Source organism: Hyperolius riggenbachi, chromosome 3 (genome assembly GCF_040937935.1).
Source record: "Hyperolius riggenbachi isolate aHypRig1 chromosome 3, aHypRig1.pri, whole genome shotgun sequence".
Lineage (NCBI taxonomy): Eukaryota > Metazoa > Chordata > Amphibia > Anura > Hyperoliidae > Hyperolius > Hyperolius riggenbachi.
This window is the reverse complement of record NC_090648.1, coordinates 350353627-350372653: the sequence shown is the minus strand read 5'-3', so window position 1 is coordinate 350372653 and position 19027 is coordinate 350353627. Positions and strand designations below refer to the sequence as shown.

At 41.7% G+C, this 19027-nt stretch overlaps 1 protein-coding gene across 2 annotated transcripts in view; it reads right to left on the bottom strand.

Moving 5' to 3' along the window:
• Nucleotides 1–4527: 4527 nt before the first annotated feature.
• The window catches only part of ZNF346 (zinc finger protein 346), an 83322-nt gene continuing 68822 nt past the window's right edge, over nucleotides 4528–19027 (bottom strand). For both annotated transcript variants that reach the window (XM_068277059.1, XM_068277060.1), the window contains exon 7: nucleotides 4528–13808. In XM_068277059.1, the coding sequence (XP_068133160.1) occupies nucleotides 13460–13808 (349 nt within the window). In that variant the 3' untranslated portion in view covers nucleotides 4528–13459. The remainder of the gene's footprint in view (nucleotides 13809–19027) is intronic.

Below are 19027 nucleotides of genomic sequence, written 5' to 3'. Positions count from 1 at the left end.
AGCGCGCGGCGGTCGGAAGTCCACCAGAGGCGAAGGGAGACCCAAGCCAGCCAGCCACCTTTGCGGGGGAGAGCCCGCAGGATAAATCACTCTGTGCGAGATTTTACTGTGAAAATTGTAAGTGCAACTGATTTTAAAATTTTAATTAAAGTGACAGTATTACGCTATGTGGAGTATTTTTATTGAGGTACGTTGAGGCGGATATAGAACTTATTGGATTCTTGGAAGCTGGTTGGATCTTGCCAGAAGGGGTGAGGGACGACCCTGTGACTGTCCCAAAGCGCCATCTGACCTATCAGCAGGTCTAAGCATCTGGTGAGTGTATCTCACAGAGGTGTGGTGACGGGATATTGTCTTTTGGATATATGAATCTGCCAGCAACTCAAAAAGTGACCTTGAATGAACACTGACTGTGATAGGACTCTCTTACACAAATAGACTGTGATATTGAAATTGGAATCGGTTTATATCATAGCTGGCTTATTACTGCCAAGCGGACATTGTGCATATGTTTGGTTTTTAAAGGGGAATATTGCTTTTTAAGTGAAGGTGGGAGGATAGGTGGCATTGTGAGCGCCAACCTCTGATATATGTTTACATGTTCACTCAGTGCTGCATCATAAGAGTTCCCTTAACCCCCTTGGCAGTATGAAAAATACCGCCAGGGGGCAGCGCAGCAGTTTTTTTTTAAATCATGTAGCGAGCCCAGGGCTCGCTACATGATAACCGCTGCTCAGCGGCATCCCCCCAGCCCCGCCGATCGCCTCCGGCGATCAGGAAATCCCGTTCAAAGAACGGGATTTCCTGGAGGGCTTCACCCGTCGCCATGGCGACGGGGCGGAATGACGTCACGGACGTCATTGGGAGACCCGATCCACCCCTTGGCGCTGCCTGGCACTGATTGGCCAGGCAGCGCAGGGGTCTGGGGGGGCCGCGCGCCGCACAGGATACCGGCGATCGGGCGCGCGGCGGCGGTGATCGGGGTGCTGGCGCAGCTAGCAAAGTGCTAGCTGCGTCCAGCAAAAAAAAAATTATGTAAATCGGCCCAGCAGGGCCTGAGCGGCACCCTTTCGGCGGCTTACCCCGTGTCACACACGGGGTTACCGCCAAGGAGGTTAAAGAGAGTCTGAGCTATTTCAAAAACTAAAACCGATACTCACCTAAGGAGAGGGAAGGCTCTGGGTCCTATAGAGCAGGGCTTTTCAACCTGTGGTACGTGTACCACCAGTGGTACTTTGCTGTTGCCCAGGTGGTACACACCAGGTTTGTCTACCACTTATCCCATCTTGCCTCCACAAAGTTCAGCTCCTTTCGTTCGCTCCCCGCTGTGCTGCCCTGCGGCATACTTCAGACCTCAGATCAGTGGTGAAGAGACAGCCAGGCACTCGGTGAACAGTGACAGTTGCGTTACTGCTGATCTGAGGTCTGAACTATTCTGCAGGGCAGCATAGCGAGGACCTCGGGGGCTAAAGAGGCTTCCACCTTCCTCCACAGTAGAGGGGATCCAGCAAAAAGACGCTCAAAAATCTCCTTGTCAGCATACCTGCATACGCCATAGCAGCTCTCCGCTTTGATTTTGGTGGAAAGATCCGAGCCTGATCGGGTCCGCTCTACTGCGCAGGCCCTCGGGTGGTACTTCAAAATTTTCAGGTGATAAAAGTGGTACAATTAGTGAAGAGATTGAAAAGCCCTGCTATAGAGCCTTCCTGTTTCTCCTACCCCCCCTGCATTCCAGCCCTGGATCCCCCGTTAGCAGTCTCTGGCCGATGGGTCAGAGACTACTCACTTCCGCCACTGCGGGACGGTTCAGCAATCTTTGGGAGCCTGAGTGCTCCTGAAACCGGCAGCTCCGTACTGCGCATGCGCGAATGCTCACAGAGTGCTAAGCAGACAGTTATAGTTTTCTACTAGGAGATAATTTTACATCTTATGTTTAAAATTAACTTAAGTACCAAAAAGTAGGTGAACAAGCACTGTCAAATTATTCTGAGTATTTTCTTGCTTGCTGGTGACATTAAAGGCATTTTATTCGTAAGATGTGAAAATATCACTTAAAGGGAACCCGAGGTGGGGTTCTGACAATGCTATCCGCATACAAAGGCTGGGTCTGCCTATACTGCCCAGCCTCTGTTGCTATCCAGATCCCCCCTAAGTTCCCCCTGCGCTCTGCTATCCCCCATAAATCACAGCAGCACTGTGCGGGCTGTGTTTACCTCTGCAGTGTCAATCTCGGCTGCTCCCCCACCTCCTGCATAGCTCTGGTCCCCGCCCACGTCCCTTCTCTTCAATCAGCAGGGAGGGAAGGGAAGCGGGCTGGAGCTATGCAGGAGGCGGAGGGAAAAGCAGACTGACACTATAGAGGTAAACACAGCCCGCTGCGACATGCTGCGTGTCGACAGCACAGCTCAGAGGGCTTAGGGGGGATTGGGATAGCAACAGAGGCTGGGCTGTATAGGCAGACCCAGCCTCTGTGTGCAGCTAGCATTGTCAGAACCCCACCCCAGGTTCTCTTTAAAGAGAAACTCCAACCAAGAATTGAACTTTATCCCAATCAGTAGCTGATACCCCCTTTTACATGAGAAATAGAATGATTTTCACAAACAGACCATCAGGGGGCGCTGTGTGACTGATTTTGTGCTGAAACCACTCCCACTAGAGGATCTGAATACCGCGGTACTCCTGGCAAACTGCCACAATGTAACAATGTTCACAGACAGGAAATGGCTGTTTAGAGCTGTCTAACAGCCAGAAACAGCTACATAAAATGCCCACAGTAACAATGTCACCATGTAATACATGTCAGAATGTGAATCTGGGAGAGGGAAGATTTTACAATGAGCAAACACTGACTAAATCATTTATACATAAATATGGTAAAAATGAAGCACTTTTTTTTATTACATTATTTTCAGTGGAGTTCCTCTTTAAGAGAAATAGTGAATTTGAATCGGGACAATAGTGTTTGTGCAATGAACATAATAAAAACAAAATTATATTTTAACCACTTCACCACTGAGGGGTTTTACCCCCTGAGCACCAGAGCAATTTTCACCTTTCAGCGCTCCTTCCATTCATTCGTCTATAACTTTATTATTACTTATCGCAATGAAATGAACTATATCTTGTTTTTTCCGCCACCAATTAGGCTTTCTTTAGGTGGGACATTATGCCAAGAATAATTTTTTTCTAAATGTGTTTTAATGGGAAAATAGGAAAAATGTGGGGGAAAAAATAATTATTTTTCAGTTTTCGGCCTTATTAAATAATGCATGCTACTGTAATTAAAACCCATGAAACGTATTTGCCCTTTTGTCCCGGTTATAAAACCATTTAAATTATGTCCCTATCACAATGTTTGGCGCCAATATTTTATTTGGAAATAAAGGTGCATTTTTTTCAGTTTTGCGTCCATCCCTAATTACAAGCCCATAGTTTATAAAGTAACAGTGTTATACCCTCTTGACATAAATATTTAAAAAGTTCAGTCCCTAAGGTAACTATTTATGTATTTTTTTTTAATTGTAAATTTTTTAATTTTTTTTTAATTACAAAAAAAAAAAAAAAATGGGGAGTGTGGGAGGTAATGAGTTAATTTTATGTGTAAAAGTCATTTATTTGTATGTGAAAAATGTGTAGGGTGTAGTTTACTATTTGGCCACAAGATGGCCACAGTAACATTTTGTTTTAATGCGACCTCCAAGCTTCCGGAAGAATAAGGAGGCTGGACACGCGAGTTTTTTCTCACAATGATCGCGCTGCCCATAGGAGAGCAGCTGATCATTGCGGGGCTTAGATCAACGAACGGGAATGGATTTTCCCGTTCATTGATCTCTGGGCGAGCGGGCGGCGGCGTGTTTACTAGCGGCGGGCGGCGTGTTTACGAGCGGGAGCGCGGGCAGCGTCGGGAACGCGGAAAGTACGTGTTTCTCCGTCCCTGGTTTTTAAAGGATGGAAAAAGGGGCGGAGAAATACGTACGCGCGGGGGTAAAGTGGTTAAACTTATGAATTTGGTTAGAAATGTGAACCATGGGATGAACAAGAATGACCCTGGATTTTGTACGGTACGTGAACCCTACAAAAAAAAAATTTCTGCTGTACGCTCTACGTTGGCGTTTCCAGTGAACATCTGCCATTTTCTGACATCAAGTGGGAGAGGTCTCTTCCCAGAACTGTTCCAGCAGTGTGATGTTTGAGGGACTTTTTTCATCTATCGCTAAATCACCTCACACCATCCTTTATGATGAATTTTGTTAAACTAGCACCTTCTCCGGCCTCCAACCGTGCCCTCCCCCAACACTAGGATTTATGCCACAGGAGATGACTGATTAGTGCGCGCATTGAGGTCTGATCTTTGTGCACACGCTTTTGACATAGAAATCCAGGTAGAAGTAAAACACACAGTTAAAAACCCTTCATGGGATGTTTTACATGCCTGTATGTAATATTTATTTAGTTTACATTTTCTGAACCAAAACTATTGAATGAAAACACATTGTACAAGTCATCAAAATAAAAAGCACACACACGTAAAGAAAACAAATCTGTTTAATTTACTAACACCAGTATTTCTATACAGATGGAATGCACATTAAAACACAAGATAATTAGCATCTGTTGTCCTCACAGTCATGGCTGCCTTGGCTGTGACATCACAAGGCCATAGATGGACGGGTGATCCAAAACAGAAATTACAAGAAAGAAGGGTGCTTTTTCGAGCTATACTTGACACCTTGCAGATGCGGGCACTAACTTTACTACAGTATACAATGGCTTTCTGAGGATACTACAGAATGCTTCAACATAATACATAGATTGCAACCTATACAGCTAATGCCAGGTACACACCATGCAGTTTCCCCTCAGAATCGACGGGTGAAAACCATAATTTCCAGCAGGTCCAATCCGTTTTCTGGTTGTTTTTTACTCTCACTGATCAGACCTGTCAGAAATTGTTATAATTCGACCTGTCAATCTGACAGGAAATTGCATGGTATATAAAAGGCATAAAGTGCAGGTACTGAAATTAGAAATCAGATGAGTGGATGTACTGTGTACAAACACAGTGCTAATGCAGCTTGCAGCTCAGACTCTGAACAATGATCTTCCCATTCAGTAAAATTCAACAAAAGCGCTCCCCAGCTGCTGGTGCTGAACAGGTGTATGCAGTGTAGACAACAGGCACCAGTAGCTTCCTGGGTAACAGGACATGGATTCCATTCTGGTGCAGTCACGATGTTACTCCAGGGACACTCAAGCAACAAGCTGGCCCACAGACATGGGAATGTGCAGACGTTAATCATGGTAAGACAAGGCATAACAATGCTCTTCATAAGAACTTTAGCTATCAACACTTCCGCTGCATCTCCCTTGACCGCTCCAGACATAGCTGTACAGAGCTAGAAGATTCTGTACGGTTAGTCAAAATAATAAAGGACAACTATAGCAAAACATTGTAAAATGTAAAATACATATACTAACAAAAATAAAAATGCACTATAAATTACCTTTTTCCTATGTCATTGTCGCTTACAGTAAGTAGTGAAAATCTGCGTATTTAACTGCAGTTCAACTGCTTAAATACAAACTAGTAGCGAGGCTGGCTAGCTAGCATCATTATATAGATCCTTTCCATAGAGCGTTTTTGTAAAGAGGAAGGGAAATACTTAGTATCCCTTTGAGGGCCGGTGCAAACCAAAAATAGCTAGAGTAATCACAAACACTAGGTGGTTTTAGAAGTATTTTTTATAAACGATTGTTGGCAGGTTCCTAGCAATTTTTGGAGCGTTTTGGTGTAGAATTTTTTTATTTTTGTACAGTAGAGCTGGAAGTGAACAGCTTTTGTAAAAAAAAATGCTTGGAAAATCGCTCTGTTAGAGCTTTTTAGAGCGATTTTCCACTTTCTTACTTAATGTTGAGGCTGAATCTCCGCAGAAATGCTGAAGGACCCACGTTTGCATTTGGAAAAACAAAAACAAAATCACTCTGGTGTGATCCTTCACATTCGAATACATTAGCCAAGCGCTTTTCAAAGCGATAGCATTTTTAAAAACGATCTGTTGTATTTTTACTACCTACTGTGACATCAGCATAGGAAAAAAGTAATTTATAATGCATTTTACTCTTGGAGAAATGTACATTTAATATGTATGAATTTTAAATTTGACAATTTTTCATGATAGTGGTCCTTTAAATGCAAATAGAGATAGCCATTATAACACGTATTGTACTTCATAAGGTCACCTACAAAATGTTGAAAAGGAAAAAGGAGGGCACGGTTCTGTATGAACAAAGTACCGGTAATGTTTTTTAACATACCTGTTCCAACAAATTTTTCTTGACCAAGGTGTTGTCTAAATACAACCGTGAAAAAACAACCAGAGAAGCCAACAACTAAGTCAGTAGGAAGCAACAAAGATGCTTTAGATGTACTAAATCACAGCAACCAATTAGATTCTAGTACAGTATTCCAATTTCATATCGCCAAATGGTGAATTCTGATTGGTTGTTGTGCTTTACTGAAATTTGTGTTAGTAGAGAAATTTGCAGTTATTGATGACATGTCAAGGTAAGTGTAGCTAACTTGAAAAAACTGCCACGACTAGCAACTGCAAAGGAAGGTGTACATTTATATGTTGTCAATAAAGGAACACTATTGCAAAAAATTGTAAAAATAAAGATACATGTGTACACATACTTAAAAGAAGTACATTTCTCCCAGATCAAAATACACTTATGAATGGCCTATGTGGCCTGTGTTGCTGTAGCTTACAGTAGGAAGTGAAAATCTGATAGATCTGACAGGTTTTGGAGTAGCCCATCTCCTCATGGGGGATTCTCAAAGTACTTAATAATGCTTTTAAACTGGGAGAAATATAAGTCGTATAAATATGTGTACACATATATTCAAAATGTTACACTTTTTGCGATGGGTCCTTTAATATGCATTAAAATACTCTACTGTATCAATGCCTGATGAAATCTCTTTTTTTAAAGCCTACTGTCAAATAAAGAAAAAAAAAACATAAAAATAAAAAAACTTTAAAAACAAAAAACTCTTTAAAAACAAAAAAAGCTGCAACCTGCCCCATAATGAGGTATAGACATAAACCTTATGAATTCACAACACAACGTCATTGCTTAAGGGTGTATAAAGCAATTAAGTCCTGTATCTTATAGAAACATCACAGAAACGCAGTGAATCTCACTTATTGATCACATCAATAAAACAGGACTATAAAACTTAGAAGATGAGGATTCACTTCACCCCACCAATCTCATTACTCTATACTAAGTGTATTTAAAGTCGTCATCGTAGCACTTTAGTACTCTACACGAGAACTAAGGGCAATCTGAATAATGTGGGACCGTCCTCTGAATTGATGCTTAATCTATGCTTAAGCAGAAATCTCTCAATACAAAAAAAGGCATAAAAGGAACTTTCTTCTCTCCTAAATATTAGCAGGAAATGAAATAATAAGTTAACCCTTCACAGCTAGACCAGATCCAGCATTAAGTCAGGTTGGAGACATTACAGTGGACCTGAACATTATTTTTCTAGATAAATTCTTATTGATGCTAAACTTGGTTCTACATTTTTTTTAATCCTTTAATTCACCCGAGGAAGGGCCCCGCCTGAAACATGTAGTGTAACCTCTTGCTCCAATACAGCTTGTTGCTGCATACAGCTCCTGAGTGCCGTGTCCTTTGTTTATAATTCACCTGTAAGTATGTCCTCCATCAGGAATATGTAAGAATCATATTGGATTCCTCACATTCTCTAAATAGCTGCCATTGTGTAAGCTTCAGATTAAGGTGCAGTAAATCTGAGGGAAGATGCATGGAAATCAGGCATTCCCTGTATCCCCCCCCCCAGCTCTGCCCTTATCTATACAAATGATCACTAGATTTTTACCCTAAAAAATAAAAAGCTTAGAACACTTCCATGTTTGAGTGGAACGAGGGTCTTCACAGTACAACAGGAGCACACAAAAACTCTATTCCTTAAGGTACCCATTGACAGTACAATCTCCCAAATCAACGTCGATCGATTCGAGACCATTAATGATGTTAATCAATGACAAACTATCAATCTTTTCATCATTTGGAATTCCCAAGCAATTTTTTTATAGTCTGATAGGATTGCTCATTTTCTCCTGTGTTTCCAATTGATCACATTGATTGGACATCAAACTTTTGTGAAATTGGATTTATTTAATTGCATTAATGGGCATCTTTAGAAACAAAATATGTTACACTCACAGAATGCAGCTGCACTTTTAGCTGCGAATTAGAGATGATCAATGAGATACTAATAATTTCCCCTGGATATAAATTTCATGCATCCTGGAATTGTATCAGTCATAGGCAGTAGCTGGTAACAGATTGGACCAGTTACAGGATGTCTAAATTTGCATATAACAGACATACAATTTGCATCAACTCAAAAAGTACTAGCACCTATCTATGTATCTACCTATTTATCTACCTACCTACCTATCTATCTATCATTGAGACTTCAGGTCCACTATAAAATCCCATATAACAAAGATTCTAAACGAAAAAAAACTCTGAACAACATACTGTCTTTAAGAGTTTCATTTACCTGGTGCTTCTACCAGCCCCCTGCAGTCGCCCTGTGCCCACAAAATCACTCACCAATCCTACAGTCGGCGCGGGCACAGGGTGGCTGCAGGGGGCTGGTAGAAGCCCAGCCCAAGGTAAGCGAAACTCTTACCCCCTTCGGGTTAGGTTCCCTTTAAAGGTTAAACTGCTTTCGTGAAAAAGCTGATTTTTTTTTAACCAGTCCACAGAACAACCATTGTTGTTACTTTCCCATCTTCATACAAAAAAAGAAAAAAAAAAAAAAAGTAATTGTTGCCCATCAAATCCATTTTGCTGGAACAGTTTTACATGTTCCACAAGACAAATTAAATAGCCTTCTCAATTTATTAGCATGGTATTTAAAAGCCCCAAATGTTAAGAGATTGGTAGTACTGATAGTAGCTTTCTGTGTTAAGAAAAGTGCTGCATCCTTGGTAAGTAAGGGCACTATTTTCTATGCCACTGAAAACTAAGTACAGTATCAAGATTTAGGAAATGGATAGTATTTACAAGGGTATTATTTAACTGCACTGCCACATCAACTTTACAAACTGTCAGTAATGTAACAGAACTGACCCTAGAGAGGTTTAGTGTCCGCTTATAACCTAAACTGGGGACAGGGTGCCACCTTGTGGCTGTTTACGAACTAAAAAAAAAATAATTCTATCTACAAACTAGCAAGGCAAGCTAAGGCTAATGAGAAGCACAGCAAACACCACTTCTAGATGTTAATACATAAGCACAGATTCTATATAAACACATTGAGCACTAGAAATAACCAAGTGTTTAGAGTACTCTTAGTATTCACAGATCTGATATTAGCTCGGAAAAGGTGTGGAGTGTCCCTTGCTGAAATGTTTTATTGATTGACATGGGAACAGTTGGTCGGAAAAGTTTTTTTTTTTTTTTTTTTTTAAAGTCCCACAGATTATTTGTATTCAGGTATCCGCCTTACAAAAATAAAAATCCCAAGTTCTCTTCTCACATGACAACCTCCGCAATGGACCTTTGACCCAGCCAATGATCTATTGTCCCCAAGAGAGCCATTCAATAAACCTCTGATGGACTTCCTACATATAGCTCATTGATTGGGCATGGCAGTAAAGGTGGGAGATGTGGCTGGAAGTCAGAAGTCACATGGTTACTGATGCAATAAGCAGTACAACGTAGGCAACAGTTGCAGATTTCTGATGAAACTTGATTAAAAATGGAGTGGTACAAGCTGGTGAAATAACATCTACCCGATCCATTGCTTATTGGATTCAGAGCACTATCGAGATATATATATATATATATATATATATATATATATATATATATATATAGATAGATAGCTAGCTTTGATTAACAGAAATTGGCCAATAAGTGTTTAGAGAATGGAAAAGAGGTTGGAAAATGTGTCAAACGCTTTTCACAATTTCAATGAATGTCAATGGTGTGTCTATCTCCACTTTTTCCCCTCTTCAACACATTACATTGGAGCTTCTTTTACCATTTACTTAAGGATATTTACAGTAATTTCTTTCACTACTTCCCATTCCACTTTACCAAGAAAAATATATTTTCTTTCATAAACACACCTAAAAATAACTGGCAACAATATTTTGTGAAGAAAAGAGAAAGTCGCTATGAATGCATTTTTCTTCATGTTATAAATAAGCCTCCAAGAAGTGACTGATCTGCACCCGCATGATCTGTGCATGTGTTAAATGTATTGCACAGGAGGACAGAATTTTTTTCTTCTTTTTAAGAGTTCCTGAGCCAAAACTCGGGTACAAAATTAGATACTTACCTAAAGAGAGGGAAGCCTCAGGATCCTATTGAGGCTTCTCTCCCTGGTGTGATTTCCCAGTCACTGAGTGCAGGATCTCAATAGGATCTTGAGGCTTCCCTCTCTAAGGGCCGGTTCACACGGACACTTATCGGCGTTTACCACCAAGATTCCGGGACTCGTCGGTTAAACATTTCCATTCACGTGAATGGGAGCGTTTAACATCGCGTGGTTACCGTCAATTGCGCAAACGTGGCGTTCCAATCCCGATTTTCCCCGTCGTTTCAGGCGACCCTGGACACCTTATTTGGCTTCTAGGGTCAATTCACCGCCGCGTCTTCATGTCCCCTTGCGGGGACGAAAACCGCTGACACCTTGATCGCTGCAGAAAAGCCGCCGCACGGGATGCCGCCAGACAAGACGAGAGGAGAAGCCGGCAGCTGCCGTGTGAACCGGCCCTTAAGGTATCTGATTTTGATCCCGAGTTTTGGTTCGGGTACATTTTAGGGATAGAGGGCGAGCTTCACATCAACATTTTTGAGAACTTACCCAAGAATAAGTAAAACTTAGCCTGAAAATGTCATGTCCAAGAGCTCTGGTGCTACTTGCGTACTATTTCAATTTAAAAAATGCTTAAAATATAATATTAATAAAGCAGTCAATGTAAATTGCTTGTATGAGCAGTTTCCTACTCCTTCCACCCCGTCAGTTCTGTATAGATCAGTGTCCGTTGACAAAAGGTGGCCACACACTATACAATTGTTTTTTTTAATATCTGTTCAATTCAAGTATAGCAATCAATTTTTCTGACTGATTGTAACAATTCAAAAATCTGACCAATGTACCACACAGCTATGTTCAATTTTTCCCCAATCGTGAATAAAATAATTGAAAGCTCAGAAAAAAATTGGAACTGTACATCAAGTAATTGACAATCCATCACACACCATACAATTCTTGATAAATTTGATCTGAAATTTACAAGTACAAAAATCTAAAAAAAAGGGGTGAAATTTGATCAGATTTATCAAGCGGAAAAAAAAGAAAAGCTCTCGATTTTTTGGGACAACCGATTAAAATTATCGAATTGGTGAAAAATTTGATCTTGTATAGTGTGTGGCCACCTAAAGCTTTGCCCCATTCAGTCTCTACAGAAGAAAAGGGGCATGGAGGATCATACACCAATCGCTGAACAACCCCCTCTCTGAAGCCGTGACAGGGGACAGCAATATAGACAAAAAGTTAACCCAGCGCTGGGATACGGCCCACGGGCCGGATTCCTCTCTTTCCACGTCACATGACACCAGCGAATTACAGGCAGGCTGCCAGCATGTGGTAGACTGGCGTGTCATGTGATGCGTGTCACAGGCTATTACTATGGATGCAACACAGGAAGCTAATCCCCAGCTAACAACTTTGCAAGGGGGAGGGGGGTATGGTAAAGAAAGTGGAGGTGGCCAGGCTTGTTAGGAATGCAGCCCAGGCCTGAGTTAACCCCTTGAAGAGGAACTCCAGTGACATAGTAGCTGTTCAAGATACTCACTTTTACGTTCATTATCCTGGTTTCAGCATCAGAAGCACTTCTTATATCTATATATTGCTGTATACCGATATGTTGCCCCATCCCCTCATGACATGTAGCCTAGTCTGTTCATTATGTGAAAATTTGCTGGCTTCAGAACAAACCGACACCAAACTTTCCAGTGACACACCTAATAGCAGTAAAGATATCACAACCCATGATAAATTTTGGATTGTAAATAAGGGTGACTAATTTATGAATGAATGATTATAAAACATAGGCAGTTAGTACACACACACAGAATGCTCCCGGCCACAGGAGCACCATTAAAATGCACTACAAATTCCTTTTCTCCTATGTCCTGTCGCTTATAAAAAGTAAAAATGTGACAGATTTTGGACTAATTCATCTCCTCATGGGAAAGTCTAAGCGTTTTCTTTATTTTCAAAAGAACTTCTTGAATAGTATTTCTGTCCAATTGCCAAAATAGTGTGCAAATGAGTAGTGAGGTTGATTAACATCTTTGTATAGATCCTTTCCAAGGCATTGCTTTTGTATAGACTAAAGCAGATACCGATAATCCCCTATGGGGAGATAGATTAGTCCAAAACCTGTCAGATCTGTTAGAATTTTACTGTCTACTGTAAGTGACAGCAACATAGGAGAAAAGTAATTTATAATACATTCTACTCTTGGAGAATGTATGCCTTATAATTATGTGTACACGTGTGTAACTTTTTTGTGATAGTGGTCCTTTAAATTGAATTAATATGCAAGAAGCAGACAAGTATTGAATTGTCGCTAAGGGTGTAGTCAGTTTTGGAAATAAAGTGGCTTATGCATGAAGAGAATGAGGACTGAGGCGAGGCAACAGATGTGTTATCATTTCTGGATCATTACTATCATGGAGCTTAAAGGGAACCTAAACTGAGAAGGATATGGATTTTTCCTTTTAAAATTATATCAGTTGCCTGACTCTCCTGCTGATCCTGTGTCTCTAAGGCTGCATTTCCACTTGTGCGGTGCGAATCGCCGCGGTAAAAATTCGCATGGATGACGATGCATGCGAATTTAACCATGGCAGTGCCGGTGTGCTTTTCCATTGTTTCTATGCGAATCCGCATGAAAATTCGCATACCTAAACCTCATGCGAATTTCCTATTAAATACATTGTATGCGATTCGCATAGCGGTATGCGAATTCTGATGGCTCTGCCATGCGAATTTTTTCTGCACAGAAAAACGCAAAGGAATCCTGACAAGTGGAAACAGTCCCATTCACTTGTATTGCTATGCGAATTTGCATGCGAAAAACGCATGTGAATTCGCGATAGTGGAAATGAGCCCTAATACTTTTAGCCACAGTTCCTCCACAAGCATGCAGATCAGGTGCTTGACTGAAGTGACTGGATAAGTTGCATGCTTATTTCAGGTGTGTGATTCAGCCACTACTGCTGCTAAAGAGATCAGCAGGACTGCCAAGCAACTGTTTAAAATGAAACCTCCATATCCCCTCTCAGTTAAGGTTCACTTTAAGCAGCTCAAAAACAACATTAGAAATATAGTCTAGTAGCGTTGGTTGTAGTAGTCATAGTCATCCTGTGTTGTACGCTTTGGAGTATATGAATCATAGCTCGGTGTGGAATAACTGGACAGTGAGCGCAGCCCTGGACTGTACACAGACTTCTCCAAGTTGCGCTCACGTGACATAGGAAGTGTCGCAAGAGGAGTAACATCATTACGTGATGGTAAATAATAGCCAGATGATAAGAAACCACTTGTTGAAGAGGAAATTCTGGAAGCGGGAAGTCTGGATGAGGAAACACTGGCTGAGGAAACACTGGCTGAATTAAGATTGGTGATTCCTGAAGATAGAGGTCTGTCCTCCGCAGACATCGGTAGCATAGCCTTCAAACTGGTCAAGAAAGAAAAACAAAGACATAACTGACACCGATGTATCATGAGCAGGATAGCATTACTTACTCTACAGCTTGAAGAATGGTCATGCACTGGTCAATAAGTTCAGCAGATTTGGTCACTTTGCTCAAACCTGCCAGTGGTCTATTGGCCCCAACAAAATGACAAACTTCCTAAAAATTTGAGGGCTCTTTTACACTACACGCGATTCAGATTTTGAAGCAATTTTACATGTGATTGGGATTTTTTTTTTATACAATCCGATTTTTGATTCCATTTAAAAAATGTAGCAGCATGCAGTACTTTTTTTTTCTTTTTTTTTGGAATCAAAAATCGGATCGTACAAAAAAATTGGAACCACATGTAGTGTGCAAGAGGCCTGTGTTTTTTTTTCTTGTGTTGCTAGCAACCAGTGAAAATCATAAATCAGAATTGCAAATCGGAATTACGATTTGCAGTGTAAAAGGAGGCAGAGACAGTTTATGGTTTGATCAATTGCAGTGGTACATTTTAGTTAAAGTACAACTAAAGTGAGAGGGATCTGGAGGCTGCCATATTTATTTTCTTTTTAAACACCAGTTGCCTGGCAGCCCTGCTGATCTATTAGGCTGCAGTAGTGTCTGAATCACACCAGAAACAAGCATGCAGCTAATCTTGGAGGCACACTAGATTACCTTGGTTGGAGGAAACTAAATATCTAAAACTTTTAATAGAAAAAGATAAAAAATTGCCAAATTGGTACCGCTACATATATAGGTGAAGTGATAACAGTGGTTGGTAACACTGATTGAAAGAAACCCCAATAAAGAGTCAATTTGTATGTGTGTAGCAGTACCAATTTGGCAATTTTTATCTTTTTCTATTAAAAGTTACGTTTTAGATATTTAGCTTTCTCAGACCAAGGTTATCTAGTGTGTTTACAATCGAATCTTGTGTGTATTGTTATGCAGCTAATCTTGTCAGATCTGACCATATCAGAAACCAGGGCTGTGGAGTCGGTCCAAAAATCCACCGACTCCGACTCCTCAGTTTAGGATTCCACCGACTCGACTCCTCTAATTTGCATATTACAATTTTGTTGATTAAAAGTATGTAACATGAAATTCGTCTCTTAACTGCCAACGCTTAGGAATTTTACAAGACAACTGAAGTGAGAAGGATATGTAGACTACTATATTTATTCCCTTTAGACTAAAACTAGTCCTTGGTAAGAGTACTTGTAAAAGGTACAAACCGGAACAAAGAACATCTATCAGGCCCTAGGCAATGTAAGTGTGGTTGCATGTAAGAATGATGTGCAGGTCCTCTGCAGGGGAATGAGGAGATTGTAAACAGACAACACCTCTGTGTTCAATGTGCACAGCATTCTCAGTGGATTCCCTGCAGCTCTGTGGGGAGTGCATATGTAGAGTATAGTACTACTGTGTAACAAAGTAAACCTGAGACAGATGAAATTAAAGTTTTATACATACCTGGGGCTTCCTCCAGCCGCCTTCAGGATAATCAGTCCCTCGTTGTCCTCCTCCACCACCTGGATCTTCTGCTATGAGTCCAGGTACTTGAGCCAGTCAGGCGTAGTGCGCATGCACACACTCCGCCGCCAGGAGCATACTACACCTTTGCAGCACTATTGCGCAGGTGCAGAATGTTCCTGGCTGTGGGAGCGGCATGTGGCCGGACAGCGCTGACTGGCTGAATTACCAGGACTCATAGCAGAAGATCCGGGTGGTGGAGGACAGTGAGGGACTGATTAGCCTGAAGGGGGCTGGAGGAAGCCCCAGGTATGTATAAAAGTTTACTTTTCATCCGTCTCAGTTACCCTTTAATTTGTAGTCACCAAACCAAATTTTAATAACATATCAAATTATTTGATTTCATCAGCAAAGGGAGTGCATACATTTGCATAAATCAGCATCAATGCAGAATTATTTCCATCTCGTTGACCATCTCTATTAGTGACACGGCTACACATCAGGCTTTATTCTTACAGCATAGATGTTATTTAGTATATATAAGAGATTCCTGTGTACACATCATATATACAGTCACAATCAGATATGTATATCTGACCTTAAAAATACGGGGACTGCTTTATTGAAGCAGCACAAGTAACTAATTTTGATTGGTTTATTTCATTTTTGTGGACTAAGCACAGCTATTACTGTATATATACTGTATATATACATTATTTTTAATGACTATTATCTGAGAAATAGAACATTTTATCATATTTTCTATTTTAATTACAGTTACAAATTCATTAGGAGTCGGAGTCGGTGCATTTTTTCCCGACTCCGACTCCAGGCACCCAAAATTGCCCGAATCCACGACTCCGACTCCACAGCCCTGTCAGAAACACCTGATCATCTTCATGCTTGTTCAGGGTCTATGGCTAAAAGTATTAAGGCGCATACACACGCCATACTGTAGCAAGTGACTGGTCCGTCAGACCCTCCCGCTGGGCGAACTTTCTGCCGACAGTAGCACGTGGGTACATACTGTCGGCACACTGATAAGACTGTTTCTAAAAGAGATCCGCTCAGCGGATCTTTCAGAAACCGTCTTATCAGTCTGCCGACAGCATGTACCCACGTGCTACTGTCGGCACAAAGTTCGCCCAGCGGGAGGGTCTGACGGACCAGTCACTTGCTACAGTATGGCGTGTGTACGCTCCTTTAGAGACAAAGGATCAACAGGCAAATGGTATTGCATAAAAAGGAAATAAATATGGCAGCCTCCATATCCCTCTCGCTACAGATGTCCTTTAAGCAAGAGGGGGTGGAGTAGCATTGGATTAATGGCTACGCAGCTTTGTACTGGATAAAAAAAGATTAGCAGTGGCAGCGGTTTGTCGATTCTCAGCCAGATTTCTGCTGACGTTTGATTAGATTCAAGTGAGGCAATTTAGTAAACCCATTTGATTTACCAACTCGCCTCATTTGAGCCTAATCGATCGACTACGCAAACGATTTATGACCAGCAAGAGATTGACTGCTTTCCAAATCACCCCGTTCTTGACCTGTACAAAAATGCATTCTCAATATCAGATAGTCCTCATACTTAGCTACCAGTAACCTGTTCCATAAACACATACTGGCTCAGTGCACCAATTTATGCTATGGAAAGGAAAAGGAAGAACCAGACCTACAACTACAGCACCAGATTGTCCACAATGGAATAACAGTGAGAGGACAAGGACTATATAAAAATCTGCTGAGAACTGTGGTGCTTGAAGATAGGAGTAATTTTCAGTCGAGTCCAATCAACCCAACCAAAAATAACTGGAATCACATCCATGCCAACCATTTGCAAAGTAAAAACGAATTTAAACAAATGAATTGTTGACCCCAAATAGTAGGAAGCAGTATGTCAGGACCACAAAGAAGACAATCTGCTATGACATGCAATACCATAAGGTAACCCTGAAGTAGGTTTGCACAACATAAGCTGATCACATGATCAGAGGCTACCTGCTGTGAAAACCGTATGTCTAAATTGTTAGCAGTTCCAGAGATTGGTGCATATGTAAGCTGGTGTGTCCAGTGAGCTGAGCTCCTTTTTGTTAGTCAATATAGCCATCCATCACCTCAAAGTGGACCTGATCTCTTGCGCAGGACAGAAGGCAAACAAAGAGAAATGCACCCTGAGGGCCCTTTTCCACTAGCAATCGCTAGCGTTCACACTGAATGCTAGCGATTGCTGAATCGCAAAGTGCAGGAAAGGTCTGGCGAATGCGTTCACGATTTTGCTATGCTGTAGTGCATAGCAAAATCGCGGCAAATATCGCTCCGCTGCGCGATCGCATTTGAGGCAAAAACGAAACGCGGTAGTGGAAATAACCTACCGCGATTCCTATGTTATTTAGCAAACCCTAGCAATTGTAAAATCGCTAGCGGTTTGCGGTTTTGCGATTCGGCTAGCGCTAGTGGAAAAGGGACCTTAATGTATTTAGAGTTTAGCCTGTCTAATTCCCACTCATTTGTGTCTAATCTCAAATTGTAATTTGATCTCTCCCGTGTCACATGACTGCCACGGCAGAGATGGCAGATAAGCCCATTTGAAAGCACAGGCTGTAAACAATATGTCTGCTTCCATGAACCAGGAAGTAGAAACTGTGCAAATTTATTTTAGGATTTGTATTGGCTGTAACAAATACATGTTTTTTGTTTAAGGGTTCTTTCACACTTGGACGTTGCGTTAGATGAGACATTCAGGTCGCATAACGTGCCCCGAACGCAACGCATGTGAGCTTTGAAGTTATATAGAGCCGCGTTTTGCGTCTCTACATGCGTCCATGATGCATAGTTTTTGACGCATACTATCGGACGAAAACGGAGCATGCGGCAAATAAAAAAAAGAAAAACAGTACTGAGCATGTGAAAACATCCCAACGCAGCCACATACGAGTATAACGCACAGCACGCTGCACTTTCATTTACCGTGCTGCGTTATACTCCAACGCAACGTGGGCACTGTGAACAGCCCATTGATTTTTCAGTGCTATGAGTTGGGCTGCATTACAGGCTGCTCTAACGTGAGCCTGCAACGTCCCACTGTGAAAGCAGCCTAAATTATGCTGTGGTTTATCTTTTAGAGCAGAGAGGAGTTCTGAGTTCAGGTCCGCTTTAAAGGACCAACAGCGAGGCTTGATATATCAAGGGGCGGGACTTCAACTCGACACTCTTAGAAACAGCAGTACCAATTCCAATTTATTTGTAATACCTTTTCTGACATGTTGAATCCCAGACTATTTAAATCCCTCACCACCATTCTGACCCAAAGGAAAACTCACAGCCCTGGCATTCTGACATAAGATGCTGAAAGACATGACTAGCATTCTGTCTCAGACTGAAGACAGCATTCCCCCTCCCCCCCTCACTCCAATCCCAACACCCAACAGCAGCTCACCCTCGTCACTCCAATTCAAACAGCGGCACTCCCTTGTCACTCTAATCCCAACAGCAGTTTCCCGTCATCACTCCAATCCCCAACAGCGGCTACTCCTCATCACTCTGATCCCAACAGCAGTTCCCCCTCGTCACTCTGATCCAAACAGCAGCTCCACATCACTCCAATTCCAACAGCAGATTCCCCTCATCACTCCAACCCCAACAGCAGCTTCCCATTATCACTCCAACCCCAACAGCAGCTTCCCGTTATCACTCCAACCCCAACAGCAGCTTCCCGTTATCACTCCAACCCCAACAGCAGCTTCCA